This window comes from Carlito syrichta, unplaced genomic scaffold (assembly GCF_000164805.1).
Source record: "Carlito syrichta isolate Samal-C Ts95f unplaced genomic scaffold, Tarsius_syrichta-2.0.1 Scaffold301888, whole genome shotgun sequence".
NCBI classification, from domain to species: domain Eukaryota; kingdom Metazoa; phylum Chordata; class Mammalia; order Primates; family Tarsiidae; genus Carlito; species Carlito syrichta.
Genome location: NW_007245984.1, coordinates 308,404 through 323,738, shown reverse-complemented (window position 1 = coordinate 323,738; position 15,335 = coordinate 308,404). Strand labels below are relative to the sequence as shown.

Here is a 15,335-nt window from a genome sequence, read left to right as displayed (position 1 = left end):
GCTGCTCCCGGCCACCGCAGCCTCGACCTGCTGGGCTCCGGTGATCCTTCCGCCTCAGTCTTCCAAGTAGCCGGAATTACAGGCATGCGCTACCACGCCCGGCTGATTTTTTGATTTATTGTAGAGATGGGTCTCGAACCCGCGGGCTCAGGGAGCATGAACTCTTAAGCTGTGTTTCCTGGGTTCACATCTCAAATCTTTGACAAGTTATGTAATCTCTTTATACTTCAGTTATGCATTTCTAAAACAAACACTGAAATATAACTGTGCTCATAAAAAGCTCATAAGGATTATGAATTAGTGCATCTAAAGGACTTAGAACATCATCTGGCACAAAGAAAACTCAACATTAGGTACAATTTCACTTAGGAAGACTTTGAGTGAGAGCTGGGCTCTTAGAGCTCCTAGAATTAAAAAATTTTTAAAAAGAAGATATGAGTTAACAAATTGGATAAGGAAAAACTCACTGAAGTTGAAAGTCTAATGATTACGCAAAAGTGCTGAGTCTGAAATTAACATCAAAGGTGGTTTTATTTATTTATTTATGAGTCAGTATCTCAGTCTGTTGCAGACTGGAGTGCAGTGGCAGATTCACGGCCACCACAGTCCCTACCTGCTGAGTTCAGGGGAATTTTTTCACCACCTTAGCCTTCCAAGTAGCTGGCACTACAGGTGCACGTCACCATGCCCAGCTAATTTTTCTTGATTTATTATAGAGACATAGTGTCTCCAAGTTGCCCAGGCTGGTCTCAAACCTATGGGCTCAGGCAGTCCTCTCACCTCCACCTCCCAAAGTGCTGGGATTACAGGTGTGAGCCGCTGCATCCGGCATCGAAAGTGGTTTTAAAAAATACGTGACTGCCTGCATAATGAACATTTGTATAGCTAACCCTGAATTGTACTCCACATATTTAAAATAATTATCTGTGTATCTATTTATTTATAGATGGCGGCCACTGCAGCCTCCATCTGCTAGGCTCAGGTGATCCTTCTGCCTCAGCCTTCTAAGTAGCTGGAACTACAGGCTCATGCCATCTGGCTCGGCTAATTTTATGATTAGGGCTGGTCGCAAACCCCTGGACTCAGGTAATCCTCTTGCGTGACCTCCCAAAGTGCTGGAATTACAGGCTTGAGCCACTGTGCCTACCTTAAAAAAAAAAAATCCATGACATTTCAAATGAAAATCCTTCTACCTTTCATGTTGGCTGGCTGTTTTTGACTTTGTAAATAGTTTTCATATATAGCAAATGATAGACTATGTTAGAGACAGACCTGGTTTTATTACATATGCTAATCTTAAATAGGTCAGAAAGAAGCCAGGAAGTGATGTTCTTTTCTGAGAACAAATTCAGAGCCTTCACTTTAATATTTAATGCATAATAAACACTCAAACTGAAAATCTCATGTATACTATTCAATTCAAGAAAGCTTGAGTGCTTTATGCCAAGTATCATGCTAGGTAATGGAGTTACAACAAAACAATGTATTCATAGTAAATTAGGGAAAGATCAAGTTTAGCTTTTATAATTTCTTTTTTTGGGCCAGGTGTGGTAGCTCAGCCTGTAATCTCAGCACTTTGGGAGGCCAAGGCAAGAGGATTGCCTGAGCTTAGGAGGTTCAACACCAGCCTGGGCAACATGGTGAGACCTCGTCTCTACAATAAATCACAAGCTGGGCATGGTGGCTTGTGCCTATAGTTCTAGCTACTTGGAAGGTTGAAGTGGAAAGATCACCTGAGCCCAGGAGGTCGAGGCCGTGGTGGCAGTGAGCATGCCACTGCACTCCAGTCTGGGTGACAGAGTGAGACTCTGACTCAAAAAAAAAAGTTTTATAGTAGTAATGTACTTTATTTCTAAAATTTTCAGAGTGATTGTTATGTATCATATTAAAGAAGCACAATGCAGCCGGGTGTGGTGGTTCAAGCCTGTAATCCCAGTACTTTGGGAGGCCGAGGCGAGAGGATTGCCTGAGCTCATGGGTTTGAGACCAGCCTGGACAACTTGGTGAGACCTCGGCTCTACAATAAATCAAAAAAAATTTGGCCAGGCATGGTAGCGTGCGCCTGTAGTCCCAGCTACTTGGAAGGCTGAGGTGGGAGGATCACCTGAGCCCAGCAGGTTGAGGCTGTGGTGGCCATGAGCCACTGCACTCCAGCCTGGACGACAGAGTGAGACTCTGACAAAAAAAACAAACAACCAAACTTTTATAATTTTAATGTACTTTATTTCTAAAATTTTCAGAATGATTGTTTGGTGTCATATTAAAGAAGTCGAATGCTTCTTTAAATTAAATCATAGCATTAATGGTAGCATGAAGAAGCTTGCTCATAATACTTGAAAAAAATGTTTTTACAGCCCAAGAGTCAGTGAAGATATTACCTCTGAAAAAGAAGAAAATGTTTTATCCTCATCTTTGAAGCATCTAGAGTTAAGTGAAGAGACGAACCTTGAAGTGACCAAAGAAATGACATTACCTGAGAATAGTACGCATCTCCCTGATGCAGATTTAAACCAAGGGAGAACAGAAACAAGTGGTTTGAATCATAGCAGTCAAAGTACTTTCCTTCTGGAAACTCCACACACGTGTTTTTCTGACTCTGAAAACAAAGACCAAGCAACGGACAGAAGTGAAGGACAGGAAGTAGAAATGGTCCCTGCAGGAGAGTGTCATAAGCCTGATGCAGAGAGTTCTGTAGAGACAGCAGCACCGAGTACTTGCTGTGGCGAAAATAACCAGGAAGACTGTGGTCTTACTAGCACTATTCCGCTTCAAAGTGAAAGCTCTTCTGCTGGAGAAACACTGGAAGAGAGAGCAACCTTTAAAAAAGAAGCCTCTGAGAAACAAACAAGCACGTCAGCTTTGGAAAAGTTCCCAACACATGAGCTGCCAAGTTTTGTGGGTGACTGGCCAGTGGACAAGACTATGAGTCAGAGGACAAAAAGGAACCGAAAAGCTGAAAAAGCATCATCTGTTGTAAGTGACAAAAAGCATCGTCGTCCTCGGTCACACAGGGTATTAGAGGATAGTACTCCTGTGAGTGGACAGTCTGTCGAGCCACCAGGCTCTCCACATGACAGTGTGGAGGGTGGCAAGAAGTCACCGCCTGTTGATGCTTCAGAACCCCTCAATAGCCAACCACATGAAGCTCACAAAGATACCACAAAGCCCTCATTCAACATGGTGGGCGACTGGCCTCCATCTGATTCTTTGGCTCAGAGGGAACACAGATCTAGAATGCCGAGAACTGGTTTAAAGGAGCCCAACCTACAAATGGGAACGAATAGCAATACGAGTGAAATAACCTTAGACACAGAATGTGAAGCCTGTTGGGGTACAAGCCCTGAAAAATTAACGTTAGATAACTCCAAACTAAGAAATCCTGAAATGCCACCCAATGAAATGCCCTGTGAGAGTCAGACTAGTCTAAGTGAAAAGATTCATGGGCAAAGCACATCACTGCCTCATGCTTCTACTGGTCATATGCCATGTATTCCGGAAGTGGTGGGATCACAGACTGTAGCTGAGTTTCCAGAGGGAATGCCTGAAGGGGTCCCTGGCACAGAAGGAGGCGTGTATACCCAGACTGAACCACAGGACTTTGCTCTCTTATGGAAAATAGAAAAGAATAAAATCAATGTTTCAGAGTCTGTCAAAGTATTTGTAGGAAGATTAGATGGATTTAAGCCGAAAGCTCTCGACAGTAGCACAAAATCAGATGCTCAAGAAACAATTCCATACAGGGCCATGCATGATAAAAGCACATATGTTGAAGAAAGTGAGCTCACCTGCATTGATGAGTCTGAAAACCTGAACGTTCTTTGTAAACTATTTGGATTCTTTTCATCAGAAGCCCTGAAAGACTTGTATGAGCGGTGTAATAAGGATATTATTTGGGCCACAAGCCTTTTGTTGGATTCTGAAACTAAATTATGTGAGGACACTGAATTTGAGAATTTCCAAAAAACATATGATGAGTCTCCAATGGGGCCATCTTCTCTGGGATTGAATTTGAAAGAAGTGAATAGCCAAAGCGGAGCGTCCAATGATTCGAATTCTTCTTTGCCAGAGTTGAGCCATGGAATTGGTGTCAGTAACTGTGATGCAGAAAAGAGGAACTCAGAGCAGGCAGAAGTAAGAGCCAGGACTCCTGAAAACCCTGAATTCTTAACAAACACATCTCCCAATGCTGCTGTAGATCTAAAGAATAATACGGAAACGCTTCCTAACAGTCAGTCCGAGCTTTTATTTAGCTTTAAGCAGTCTTCCCCAGATAGCCTAAAAGCTGCTACTCCTAGTGATGTGAGTGAGATGGAAAAATATCTTGTCACAGAATTGGGAGACAATGTACATTCTTCAAATTTGTCTGATATTTTAAACTCTGTATCTCATACTTCAAATCTTGAGTTAAGTGAAGACATTTATTTTACTGACTCTCTTGAAATAAAGGAACAGGAAGATCTTCCAACGGATCATGTCAAGGTTCCCAACACAGAACTCATGAATGGAGATGAGCAGGGAATGGAGAAAATTCTAATGGCAGGGAGTGGCTTGTGGGCTGGAGTTAGTGAGGAAGATGAAACTGAGATTCTGAGTCCCACTCCAGGGACAACTAAGTCTCTGACCATAAATTGCCTGGAGTTGACGTTACCCCCTGAACTGGCTTTTCAACTCACTGAATTGTTTGGCCCTGTTGGTATTGATACAGGTAAGGAAAAAGCACATCGCCTACATGTATGTCTTTGTGTGACGAGTCTATAACTAAAGAACGCTCTGTTTTGATTATAAAATTCTTTCCAAGCTGGGCTCGGTGGCTCAGTTTGTAATCCCGCGCCTTTGGGAGGCTGAGGTGAGTGGATTGCCTGAGCCCGCGGGTTCGAGACCCGCCTGGGCAGCGAGACCTCATCTCTACAGTAAATCAAAAAGTCAGCCGGGCGTGGTAGCGCATGCCTATAATTCCGGCTGTTCGGGAGGCTAAGGCGGAAGGATCGCCGTAGCCCAGCAGGTCGAGGCTGCGGTGGCCGGGAGCAGCCACTGCACTCCAGTCTGGGCGACAGAGTGAGACTCCAACTCAAAAAAAAAAAAAAATTTTTTTTCCTATGTTGACTGACATGGAAGAGTAGTGCCTGTTTTTGTTTCTAGAGGATTTAAAAAAATATAATTGGAAAAAAATAGCCATACATGCGTTGAACGTTTTCTCTGGTATTTTCCTCATGCTTATTTGTCCAGATGAACCTTATTGAATCCTTCAGTACCACTCCAGATACATTGAAGTCAAGATTAATTTTTTAGGACTCAGGTTGAAAGGTCTTGCCTAATAGAGATGAATAAAGTAAATATATTTAGACTAATAGAAATGAATAGCTTACATAGATTTATTATGAAGCTTTGTATAATTGCTCCATTTAAGAAGGGTGGAAACAATAATATAGCATATAACAAATAATCCAAGGCATTTGGTAAGTAGAAATATAAGTTTGTAATTAATAAGACAGGTTAGTTTTGTGTTGTGTAAGGTGGTTGAGCACGTTTTCTGCAGCTATATAATGAGTAATGATTATATTTTCTCCACCCCTTCCTCCTCCCAAGGGTCTCTGACAGCTGAAGACTGTGTGGTTCACATAGACCTAAACCTGGCCAAAGCGATCCATGAGAAATGGGAAGAGTCTGTCATGGTCAGTGACTTCTCCATATTTGCCCATTTTGTTACTTTTTCTTTTCAGTAAAATCTACCATGTTAGGCCAGGCACGGCGACTCATGCCTATAATCCCAGCACTCTGGGAGGCTGAGGAAAGAGGATTGCCTGAGCCCAGGGGTTCAAGACCAGCCTGGGCAACTTGATGAGATCTCGTCTCTACAATAAATCAAGAAAAACTAGCCGGATGTGGTGGTGCATGCCTGTAGTTCCAGCTGCTTGGAAGGCTTAGGCAGAAGGATCACCTGAGTCTAGCAGGTCGATGCTGCCGTAGCTGTGAGCGTGCTACTGTACTCCAGCCTGGGAGACGGAATGAGACTCCAACTCAAAAAAAAAACTACCATGTTATATGAAAGTGTTCCATTGAATTTTGGCTTCAAGTTAGAAGAGTCCTGGTGAATTTTGACTTGGAGAGAGAGTGAACTTTTACCAGTTAACAGATTACTGATTTTTTTTCTTGGTATTTTAGATATTTACAGATTAGCTGAATTATATAATTAGCAATGGAGCTCAATGTGATTGTTCTTTCTTTTTTTTTCTCCATAAAGTGGAGACTGTAATGTTGATTGATTAAACTTCAAAAACAGTTTGTTTAAAAATGCAGCATAGGCTGGGTATGGTGCTCACACTTGTAATCCCTGCACTTTGAGAGGCCAAGGCAGGCCTAGAAGTTTGAGACCAGCCTGGGCAACATAGAGACCTTGTCTCTACAAAAAAAATTTTAAAAATTAGCCGGGCATAATGGCACATACCTGTAGTCCCAGCTACTCAAAAGGCTGAGGAAGAATCACCTGATCCCAGGACGTTGAGGCTACAGTGAGCTGTGATCATGCCACTGCACTCCAGCCCAGACGACACAGTGAGACCCCAACTTAAAAAAAAAAGAGTACAGCATAAGGGCCCTATTGGTGGAATGATACACAGATGTAGTTAGGCTTTATAATTTTTACTACCTAATTTTATTGTTTCACTTGGATTTAGTAAGAAGGGTTTACAATTATGTGAGAAGAGATGATTTTTAGAGGAAAATCATAGAACTTTAGAACCTTGTTTACTAACGTGCCCCTTCTTTGCCAATCCCTGCCCTGCCTCTGCATTTAGGAGCGACAGAGACAAGAAGAGGTGTCCTGTGACAAATCCACACAAGGTAAGACATGTGTGTCTTTCTAGTGTTCTTGTCCTAGTGTTGAAACTTGGTGCGTGTGTTTGAATTTAAACTCATTCTAAATATACTTCCACATAATATGTTACCCACACATTCTGATTTGCAAATAAAAATTCTTTAAAAATACTTGATATTTGATGTTAATATAAAGCAACATAAAACCTCAAGCAGAACAAAAGCTTATTGTGTGAGTGTTTCCTGTGGAGGTTTTGCTCTGCGTGGAGGAAAACTCTTGATTTGAGAGCAATAAGATATTCACATATTTGATTGGAAGCACCGTGGGAATATTACTTGGCACTTCCAAATTCTTGTTGATGTCAGTACTGCTAGAGTATAGAGGTCAGCCTCGGCCTGCTCTTCTGGTACATACATCCTGTACCTTGACGGTGTTTGGTTCCTGATGTGTTCTCTAGATATGCATTGTCTGCAGTGCCTATTGCAGGGGACAGGTCTGTCCATGAGGGGCCTCCTTTTGTGCTGTCCAGATGCCTTTCTGTCCACTCCACACTGGGATCAAGGCAAGGAGCTCCAACTTGAAAGTTCTTAGAACCTGCTTTGGTCAGATCTGTACTCATGTCATAGTTTCAAGTGCAAAGGCCATGAGGGCTTGAGGTGCCCAAAGGGTGCCGTGGTGTACAAATGCCAGTGTCTTCTGTTTCTTCACTCCCCAGGAAAGCAAAAGAGTGTATCAGAATGTGTCAGTATGGCCCTTAGAGATGCTGAAATGTTACACCTTAAATTCTGATAGTGATAAATTCTTTTACCATGAATGTCTTAGAATGTTCCATTCCTTAGTTTGAATGTTATTTGCTCTGTCTTTATTGTATGCCTGAATTCTGGGTGTGCCAGAATATTGATTGACCTTCTCAGACCTGAGATGGTTGGACAGAGCTGACCAGAGCTGTCCTAGTTGCAACTTGAGCTGGCTCACCTTCCTCCTTACATTAACACATCTCATTTCTTGCTTGCAGTGACATGAAGGCGTATTTTGAAATTTCAGAGTTGTGCTATATTTACAAATTGAGAAGTAAAAAATTGTGTTTCCTTGGTCTCTCTGAGGTAGATGTAACACGTGAATAATTTGAACATTTGCTGTTGTGAGCATGACACTATCTGTACTGCTTTCTAGATCCTTCCCTGGTTGGACATATTGATCTTGATAATTCTGAACAAAAGTCATCTCAGAGTACAGACAAAAAATTAATGAAGACTTTAGCAGCAGATGAAATGCTGCCCTTCCTGGATCATTGGAATACTCAAACTAAAAAAGTGTCACTCCGAGAAATCATGTCAGAAGAAATGATCTTTCAGGAAAAACATGATTTGGTATGAGTTAAGATCAATGCTATTGTCTCTGACTGTAGTTGATTGTGTGTATTTACTTTGTGATTTTCATGCGAATCTCTTAATTCCTAGTTTGGAAACCATATGTAACCTGATAGAAGTTAATGTTAAAATTGCAAAATATCAAGTACAATTTGAAGCTGGAGGTTTAAAATTAATTGGTACTCTTTGACAACAAGCCATCCATGTTAAATGTGTGCTGTTTTAGACTCAGTTTTGCAGGTGATAAGCTACATCTTTCTTAGCTTTTAATATTTATCTCTGTAATTTTTTACTTCTTGAAAAACATGAAAGAATTCTTTTATTTAAAGATAATTTTATATCTAATTTAGTAATAAGAAATATCTGTCTTATTATTAGAGATGTGTCTATCTTTGATACAGTTTTTTAGAGAAAAATTTTAAAAGTTTATGAACTTGAATTAAAAAATTAAATACCCTTTCTTTTCAGTTAAAAAAAGTTCAAACAGCCGGGCATGGTGGCTCATGCCTGTAATCTCAGCACTTTGGGAGGCAGAGGTAAGAGGATTGCCTGAGCCTGGAGATTCAAGACCAGCTTACAAAAATCAAACAGTCCGGGCACGGTGGCTCAGCCTGTAATCCCAGCACATTGGGAGGCTGAGGCGAGAGGATTACCTGAGCCCGGGGGTTCGAGACCAGCATGGCCAACTTGGTGACACCTTGTCTCTACAACAAATCACAAAAATTAGCCAGGCATGGTGGCTACTTAGAAGGCTGAGGTGGAAGGATTGCCTGAGCCCAGCAGGCCAAGGCTGCAGTGGCTGTGAGAGTGCCACTACATCCAGCCTGGGCAACAGAGTGAGACTCCGAACCCCCCCCCAAAAAAAATCTAACAATTAGTCGGCTGTGGTGGCACACACCTGTAGTTCTGGCTACTTGGGAGGCTGAGATGGAAGGATTGCCAGAGCCCAGCAGGTTGAGGCTGTGGTGGCCGTGAGCGTGCCACTGCACTCCAACCTGGGTGACAGAGTGACACTCCGACTCAAAAAAAAAAAAAGAAAAGAAACGTCTCCAAATTAATACATGCATACATTGAAGAGGTTATTTAACACAGCACTAAAGTTGTAAGCTCTACTGAAGAGATCATGCCTTGGATTACGATAGGATGCAAAGGTGGGAATGGTAGCATGTTTCCTATTGAATTAATAAGCTAAATGTAAAGATTAATACAATGGTGGAGAAACTCCTCCATTCTTCCTATGTCCTAGTTCTGTGTATGCAGCCAAGTATAAAGGTGCTCCTTTGAGCAAATGAATGAGAAAGAGGATAGAAATGTTTTAAGATCATCATCTAAAAATTATTTTTTTTTGCCCTTGAGAATTGGGCTAAATAATCTCTCAGATTTTTTTCCCATTTGATTCTAAAATTCTTTAATACTAAAACAAACTAATAAGAAATGCAAAAGAAACCAACTTCACTTACAGCTTCCTATAATTAGATATGTTGACGTAAGGGATAAAAGTTTAAAGTAAAGTGAAGTTTCTGTTTATTTTTTTTTTTGAGAAAATAAACGTCAGCCAGGCGTGGTGACTTAAGCCTGTAATCCCAGCACTTTGGGAGGCCAAGGCGAGAGGATTGCCTGAGCTCAGGAGGTTCTAGACCAGCCTGGGCAACTTGATGAGACCTTCTCTCTACAATAAATAAAAAAATAAGCTGGACGTGGTGGTTTGCATCTGTAGTTCCAGCTACTTAGAAGACTGAGCCCAGCAGGTGGAGGCTGTAATGGCCATGAGCGTACCACTGCCCTCCAGCCACGGCAACAGAGTGAGACTCTAACTCACACACACACACAAAAAATGTGTGTTTAAATTTCTGTTTCATTAAAAAGTTAAAGAAAAATTGTACCACTTAGGCCCAAATGGCATGATACTTATTGAAATGCCGTTTTCCACCACTGGAACTGATCTTTATTGTTCCAACCTTTAATATTTTGTTATATTAGTGAACAAATGAGCATCTTTCGACTTCACAAGCTAAGGCATTTTTTTTCTCCTGTAAGTGATTTTTGTGAGTTGGGTAATAGAAACTGAATGACTTTGTTCCAAGGGGCCAAAGGCTTTTCATTATAGCTTCAGAAAGATAATTTCTGTTTTTAATATATAAATGCTGGTTTTTAAAATTTTGTTGTTGTTGTTGTTGTTTTTTTGAGTCGGAGTTTCACTCTGTTGCCCAGGCTGGAGGGCAGTGGCACGCTCATGGCCACCGCAGCCTCGACCTGCTGGACTCAGGAAATCCTTCCGCCACAGCCTTCCAACAAGCTAGAACTACAGGCATGTGCCATCATGCCCAACTAATTTTTCTTGACTTATTGTAGAGATGAGATTTCACCAAGTTGCCCAGGGTGGTCTTGAACCTGTGGGCTAAGGCAATTCTCTCACCTAAGCCTCCCAAAGTGCTGGGATTATAGGTGTGAGCCACAGCGCCCAGTCGAATAATTTCTTGATGGTTCTCCCCCCTCTTTGTCCCCAGTGGATAAATATACTTTGTACATATACTTTGAAGTAAACAGTATAAAATCAACTTTGCATGTAATACATGAATAGAATAATTCATTGTAAGATGATCAAGGTCATTAGTTTTTAGTTCATTGATGTTAACCAGAATTTGTAGTTTAGAAACTATGACCTGATAGATTGCTACAAAATCAGATTACCAGGCGCAGTGGTTCACGCCTGTAATCCCAGCACTTTGGGATGCCAAGGCAAGAGGATTGCCTGAGCCCAGGGTTCAAGACCAGCTTGGGCAACTTGGCGAGACCCGTCTCTACAGTAAATCAAGAAATTAACCAGGTGTGGTGGCATACACCTGTGGTCCCAGCTACTTGGAAGCCTGAGGTGGATGGATCACCTGAGTCCAGCAGGTTGAGACTGCTGTGGCCATGAGTGTGCCACTGCACTCCAGCCTGGGTAACAGTGAGACTACAGCTCAAAATCAGATCACTGAATTTTTTTAGTCAGTTTAGATTTATGCATATCTTAAGTAAAACTTGACCTATTTTTAGTTCTTGAGATGGCTTGTTTCTGTCACTCTCGTGATATGTTCAGCTTTGTCTGACCTTTTTTCATGACTTCTTGCCAGTCTTATGGTTCCTCTTATTACTGTTTGATATTATCTGTGGCCTACATATGGTAAAGCTTCAGAACAAATAACTATTCTAGGATTTTCCAGGATTGTAGTTTTTATATTGAGAAATTTTCAGAGTCATTTTATTGTCTTTGAAATTGTGTAGAAAGTTATCCTTCAACATTAGGATGTTTGTAGCAAACACAAATTAATTTAGTCACATCGTGATGTTGACAAATTGTCACTTTAAGGATGTTTACCATAGCCTGTGTTGTAATTAAAGTAGTATAATTTAAGAAAGTTCTTTTGGACTGGCAGTTTTAACAGAGCAGATCCAGATATACTTTGTGACAAATACCATGGCAGTTCTTATACCATTATTTTAGGATGACTATATTTGTGAAAAACTTAAAAATAATTGTGAATTTTTTTTTGAGTTGGAGTCTCACTCTGTCGCCCAGACTGGAGTGCAGTTGCCGCTCCCGGCCACCGTAGCCTCGACCCGCTGGGCTCTGGCGATCCTTCTGCCTCAGCCTTCCGAGTAGACGGAATTACAGGCGCATGCTACCATGCCTGGCTAATTTTTTTGATTTTATTGTAGAGATGAGGTCTCGCCTGCCCAGGTGGGTCTCGAACCCGCGGGCTCAGGCAATCCACTTGCCTCAGCCTCCCAAAGGCGTGGGATTACAGGCTGAGCCACCGAGCCTGGCTAATTGTGAATTCTAAGATTTTTCTATCAGTCTGAGTTTGCAACTTATTTGTACATTGTAGTTTTTGCCCATTGAGGAGAATATGTTTTTGAGCATGTTGTCCCCCAGCATCATACAGTGTCCCTTTTATGAGAACCCATGGGAGAAGTATCTCTCAGGTCTCAGTACCAGAAAAAGCTGTACTTCTGAGCAACTGCTTTGTTCTCATTTTATGGACACTGAGAGTCTTTGTTTCTCCCTTTGCTTTGGCCACTAAGAGGCTCAGAACTAAATTTGTGGCCCACCTTCAGTAATAATTGTCCAGGATATTGTGGCATGTATTTATATACTGATTATTTTCTTTTGAGTCGGAGTCTCACTCTCGCCTGGGCTGGAGTGCAGTGGCACGCTCATGGCCACTGCAGCCTCGACCTGTTGGGCTCAGGTAATCCTTCTGCCTCAGCCTTCCAAGTAACTGGAATTATAGGCGTGTGCCACTTTGCCCGGCTAATTTTTTGATTTAGTGTAGAGATGAGGTCTTGCCAAGTTGCCCAGCCACTAAAGCCTCTACCTGCTGGGCTCAGGCGATCCTTCCTCCTCAACCTTCCAAGTAGCTGGAACTACAGGAACTTGCCATCATGCCTGGCTTATTTTTTGATTTATTATTGTAGAGATGAGGTCTTGCCAAGTTGCCTGGGCTGGTCTCGAACCTGCGGGCTCAGGCAATTCTCTCACCTTGGCCTTCCAAAGTGCTGGGATTATAGGCGTGAGCCACCGTGCCCAGCTTGTTTTTTGTTTTTTTGAATCAGAGTCTCACTCTGTCACCCAGGCTGGAGTGCAGTGGCATGCTCACAGCCACCACAGCCATGACCTGCTGACCTCAGTTGATCCTTCCGCCCCATCTTTCAAGTAGCTGCAACTACAGGCGTGTGCCACCTCGCTCAGCTAATATTTTTTTATTTTTTATTTTTTGTAGAGGTGAGGTCTCACCATGTTGCCCAGGCTGGTCTCAAACCCCTGGGCTCAGGCAGTCCTCTCGCCTCTGCCTCCCACAGTGCTGGTATTATAGGTATGAGCCACAGCGCCCGGCTTATATCTTCATCCTTTTAATAGAATGTGATTGAATGCATTGGATGTTCTTGTTTGAGAGTGCGTGTATATATTTATGTACGTGTGGGATTGTGTGTATATATACATGTTTATGAGTAACTTCATATACTTTGCAAAAATACTTTATATAAGAATGCCTATATTACTAATTTCAACCTTCAGTCTGAAGAAATCTCTGATTGCTTTTAAATTATTAGTCATTTTGGAACTAAATAACCATGCTTATGTTCAACTTTGCTAATATTATACATTTCATCTTAAAGATAATTTTTGTGTTTTGGTTTTAGAAAAGAGAGACACTTACGTCTGAAAAAGATTTAGCCACCAAACTCAAGGAGAAGCAGCTCTTTAAGTTATTTCCAACCATTGACCAGAATTTTCTGGTGGATGTTTTCAAGGACCACAAGTGAGTACTCTGAAGATTATCTGTAGTTTCTGCTCTGGTGTCACTGAAAGCATAGGCCATGCATTTTAATGCTTTTATTTTTATTTTTCTGATAACAATAATATGGCTGTAATTGCCCCTCGTCTGTGGGGAATACATTCTAAGACCCCCCCTCAGTGTATGCCTGAAACCACAAATAGTACCGAACCCTATATATCATGTGTTTTTTCCTATACAAACATATTTATGATGAAGTTTAATTTATAAGTTAGGTATAGTAAAAGATTAACAACAATAGCTAATAAAAATAGAATGATTATTACAATATACTGTAATAAAGGTTATGTGAATGTGGTCTCTCTTCCCATCTCCCCGAAAATTCAGTTGTCCCTTAGAATTTGTGGGGATTGATTCCAGGACACCTCCCCATACCAAAATCCATGAATGCTCAAGTTCTTTGTATAAGATGGCATAGTATTTTGCATATAGCTTATGCACATCTTTCTGGCTATCTCTAAATTACTTATAATGCCTAGTACAATGTAAATGCAGTGTAAATAGTTGTTATATCGTGTTATTTAGGGAATAATGACAAGAAAAAAAGTCTGAACATAATCATTTCCAGGTGCAGCCATCCCTTTTTTCCTCCGAATATTTTTGATCTGAGGTTAATTGAATATGGAGGCCCCACTGTGTTTTTAACATTTTTGGACTGAGGTTGACCTTGAGAAACTGAAACCAAGGAAAGTGAAACTCAGATAAGAGAGGGGGACCCTGCCTTATAAACAGCTGAAATCTAACGTACATATAATGCAGAAAGTGAGCAGTGTCTAGCAGAATAGTGCATATTCCTCTTTAATGTTTTTCATATGTGTGCTAAAGGGTATGTACACACACGTGTGCCTATATGGGCACATGTATTCCACCAAGCAAGAGGTTTTATTTTATTTACCATTTTGTAGTTCTGCTGGTATTTATTTTTCCTTTTCATACGTAGTGATCTGATCTTTTTCAGGTCTACAGAATATTCTCTAGTTGAAAAGTACTATCATTGATTTAAACATGCCTCTGTTAAGGGACTTTCTGATTGTAAGAAAAATTGAAAACCACGTTCCAGTGAGCAACCGTGGACATATTTCTTTGAATACATGGATAATGTCGTTGTTCCTGAAAGTGAAACTATTAGTTCAGAAAGTGTGCATTTAAAATTGTAATAGCTAATGATGTTTGGGCACGGTGAGTCAACCCTGTAATCACAGCACTTTGGGAGGCGAAGGAGGGCAGACGACTTCAGACCAGAGGTTTGAGACTAGCCTGGGAAATACAGTGAAATCTTATCTCTTCAAAGAATCTCTTCAAAGAATCCAACAACTGATGGCACACGCCTGTAGTCCTGGCTACCCAGGAGGCTGAGGTAGAAGGACTGCCTGAACCCAGCAGGACAGGCTGCTGTGAGCTGTGATTGTCATGATCATGTCACTGCACTCCTGCCTGGGCAACAGAGTGGAACTTTGACTCAAAATAAATAAATAAATAGTAAAATTTTTTTTTTTTTTTTTAATTTATTTATTTAATTTTTTTTAGAGTTGGAGTCTCACTCTGTCGCCCAGACTGGAAGGATATTAACATTAATAAGTTTTCTTTTAACTTTGATTTTTTTGTTTTTCAGATTCAGTTTGCAAGGTTGTTGGTTTTTTTTTGTTTTGTTTTGTTTGAGTTGGAGCCTCACTCTGTTGCCCAGACTGGAGTGCAGTGGCTGCTTCCGGCTACCGCAGCCTCGACCTGCTGGGCTCCGGCGATTCTTCCGCCTCAGCTTTCCGAGTAGCCAGAATTACAGGCATGCGCTACCATGCCCGGCTGATTTTT

The 15,335-nt window shown here is 41.4% G+C and overlaps 1 protein-coding gene across 1 annotated transcript in view; it reads left to right on the top strand.

The window, feature by feature from the left end:
* Window positions 1-15,335, top strand: part of N4BP2 (NEDD4 binding protein 2) — a 63,356-nt gene that overhangs the window by 23,379 nt on the left and 24,642 nt on the right. The window contains exons 7-11 of the mRNA XM_008055588.1: window positions 2,355-4,705; window positions 5,587-5,672; window positions 6,795-6,840; window positions 7,988-8,184; window positions 13,372-13,490. Coding sequence (XP_008053779.1) covers window positions 2,355-4,705; window positions 5,587-5,672; window positions 6,795-6,840; window positions 7,988-8,184; window positions 13,372-13,490 — 2,799 coding nt within the window. The remainder of the gene's footprint in view (window positions 1-2,354; window positions 4,706-5,586; window positions 5,673-6,794; window positions 6,841-7,987; window positions 8,185-13,371; window positions 13,491-15,335) is intronic.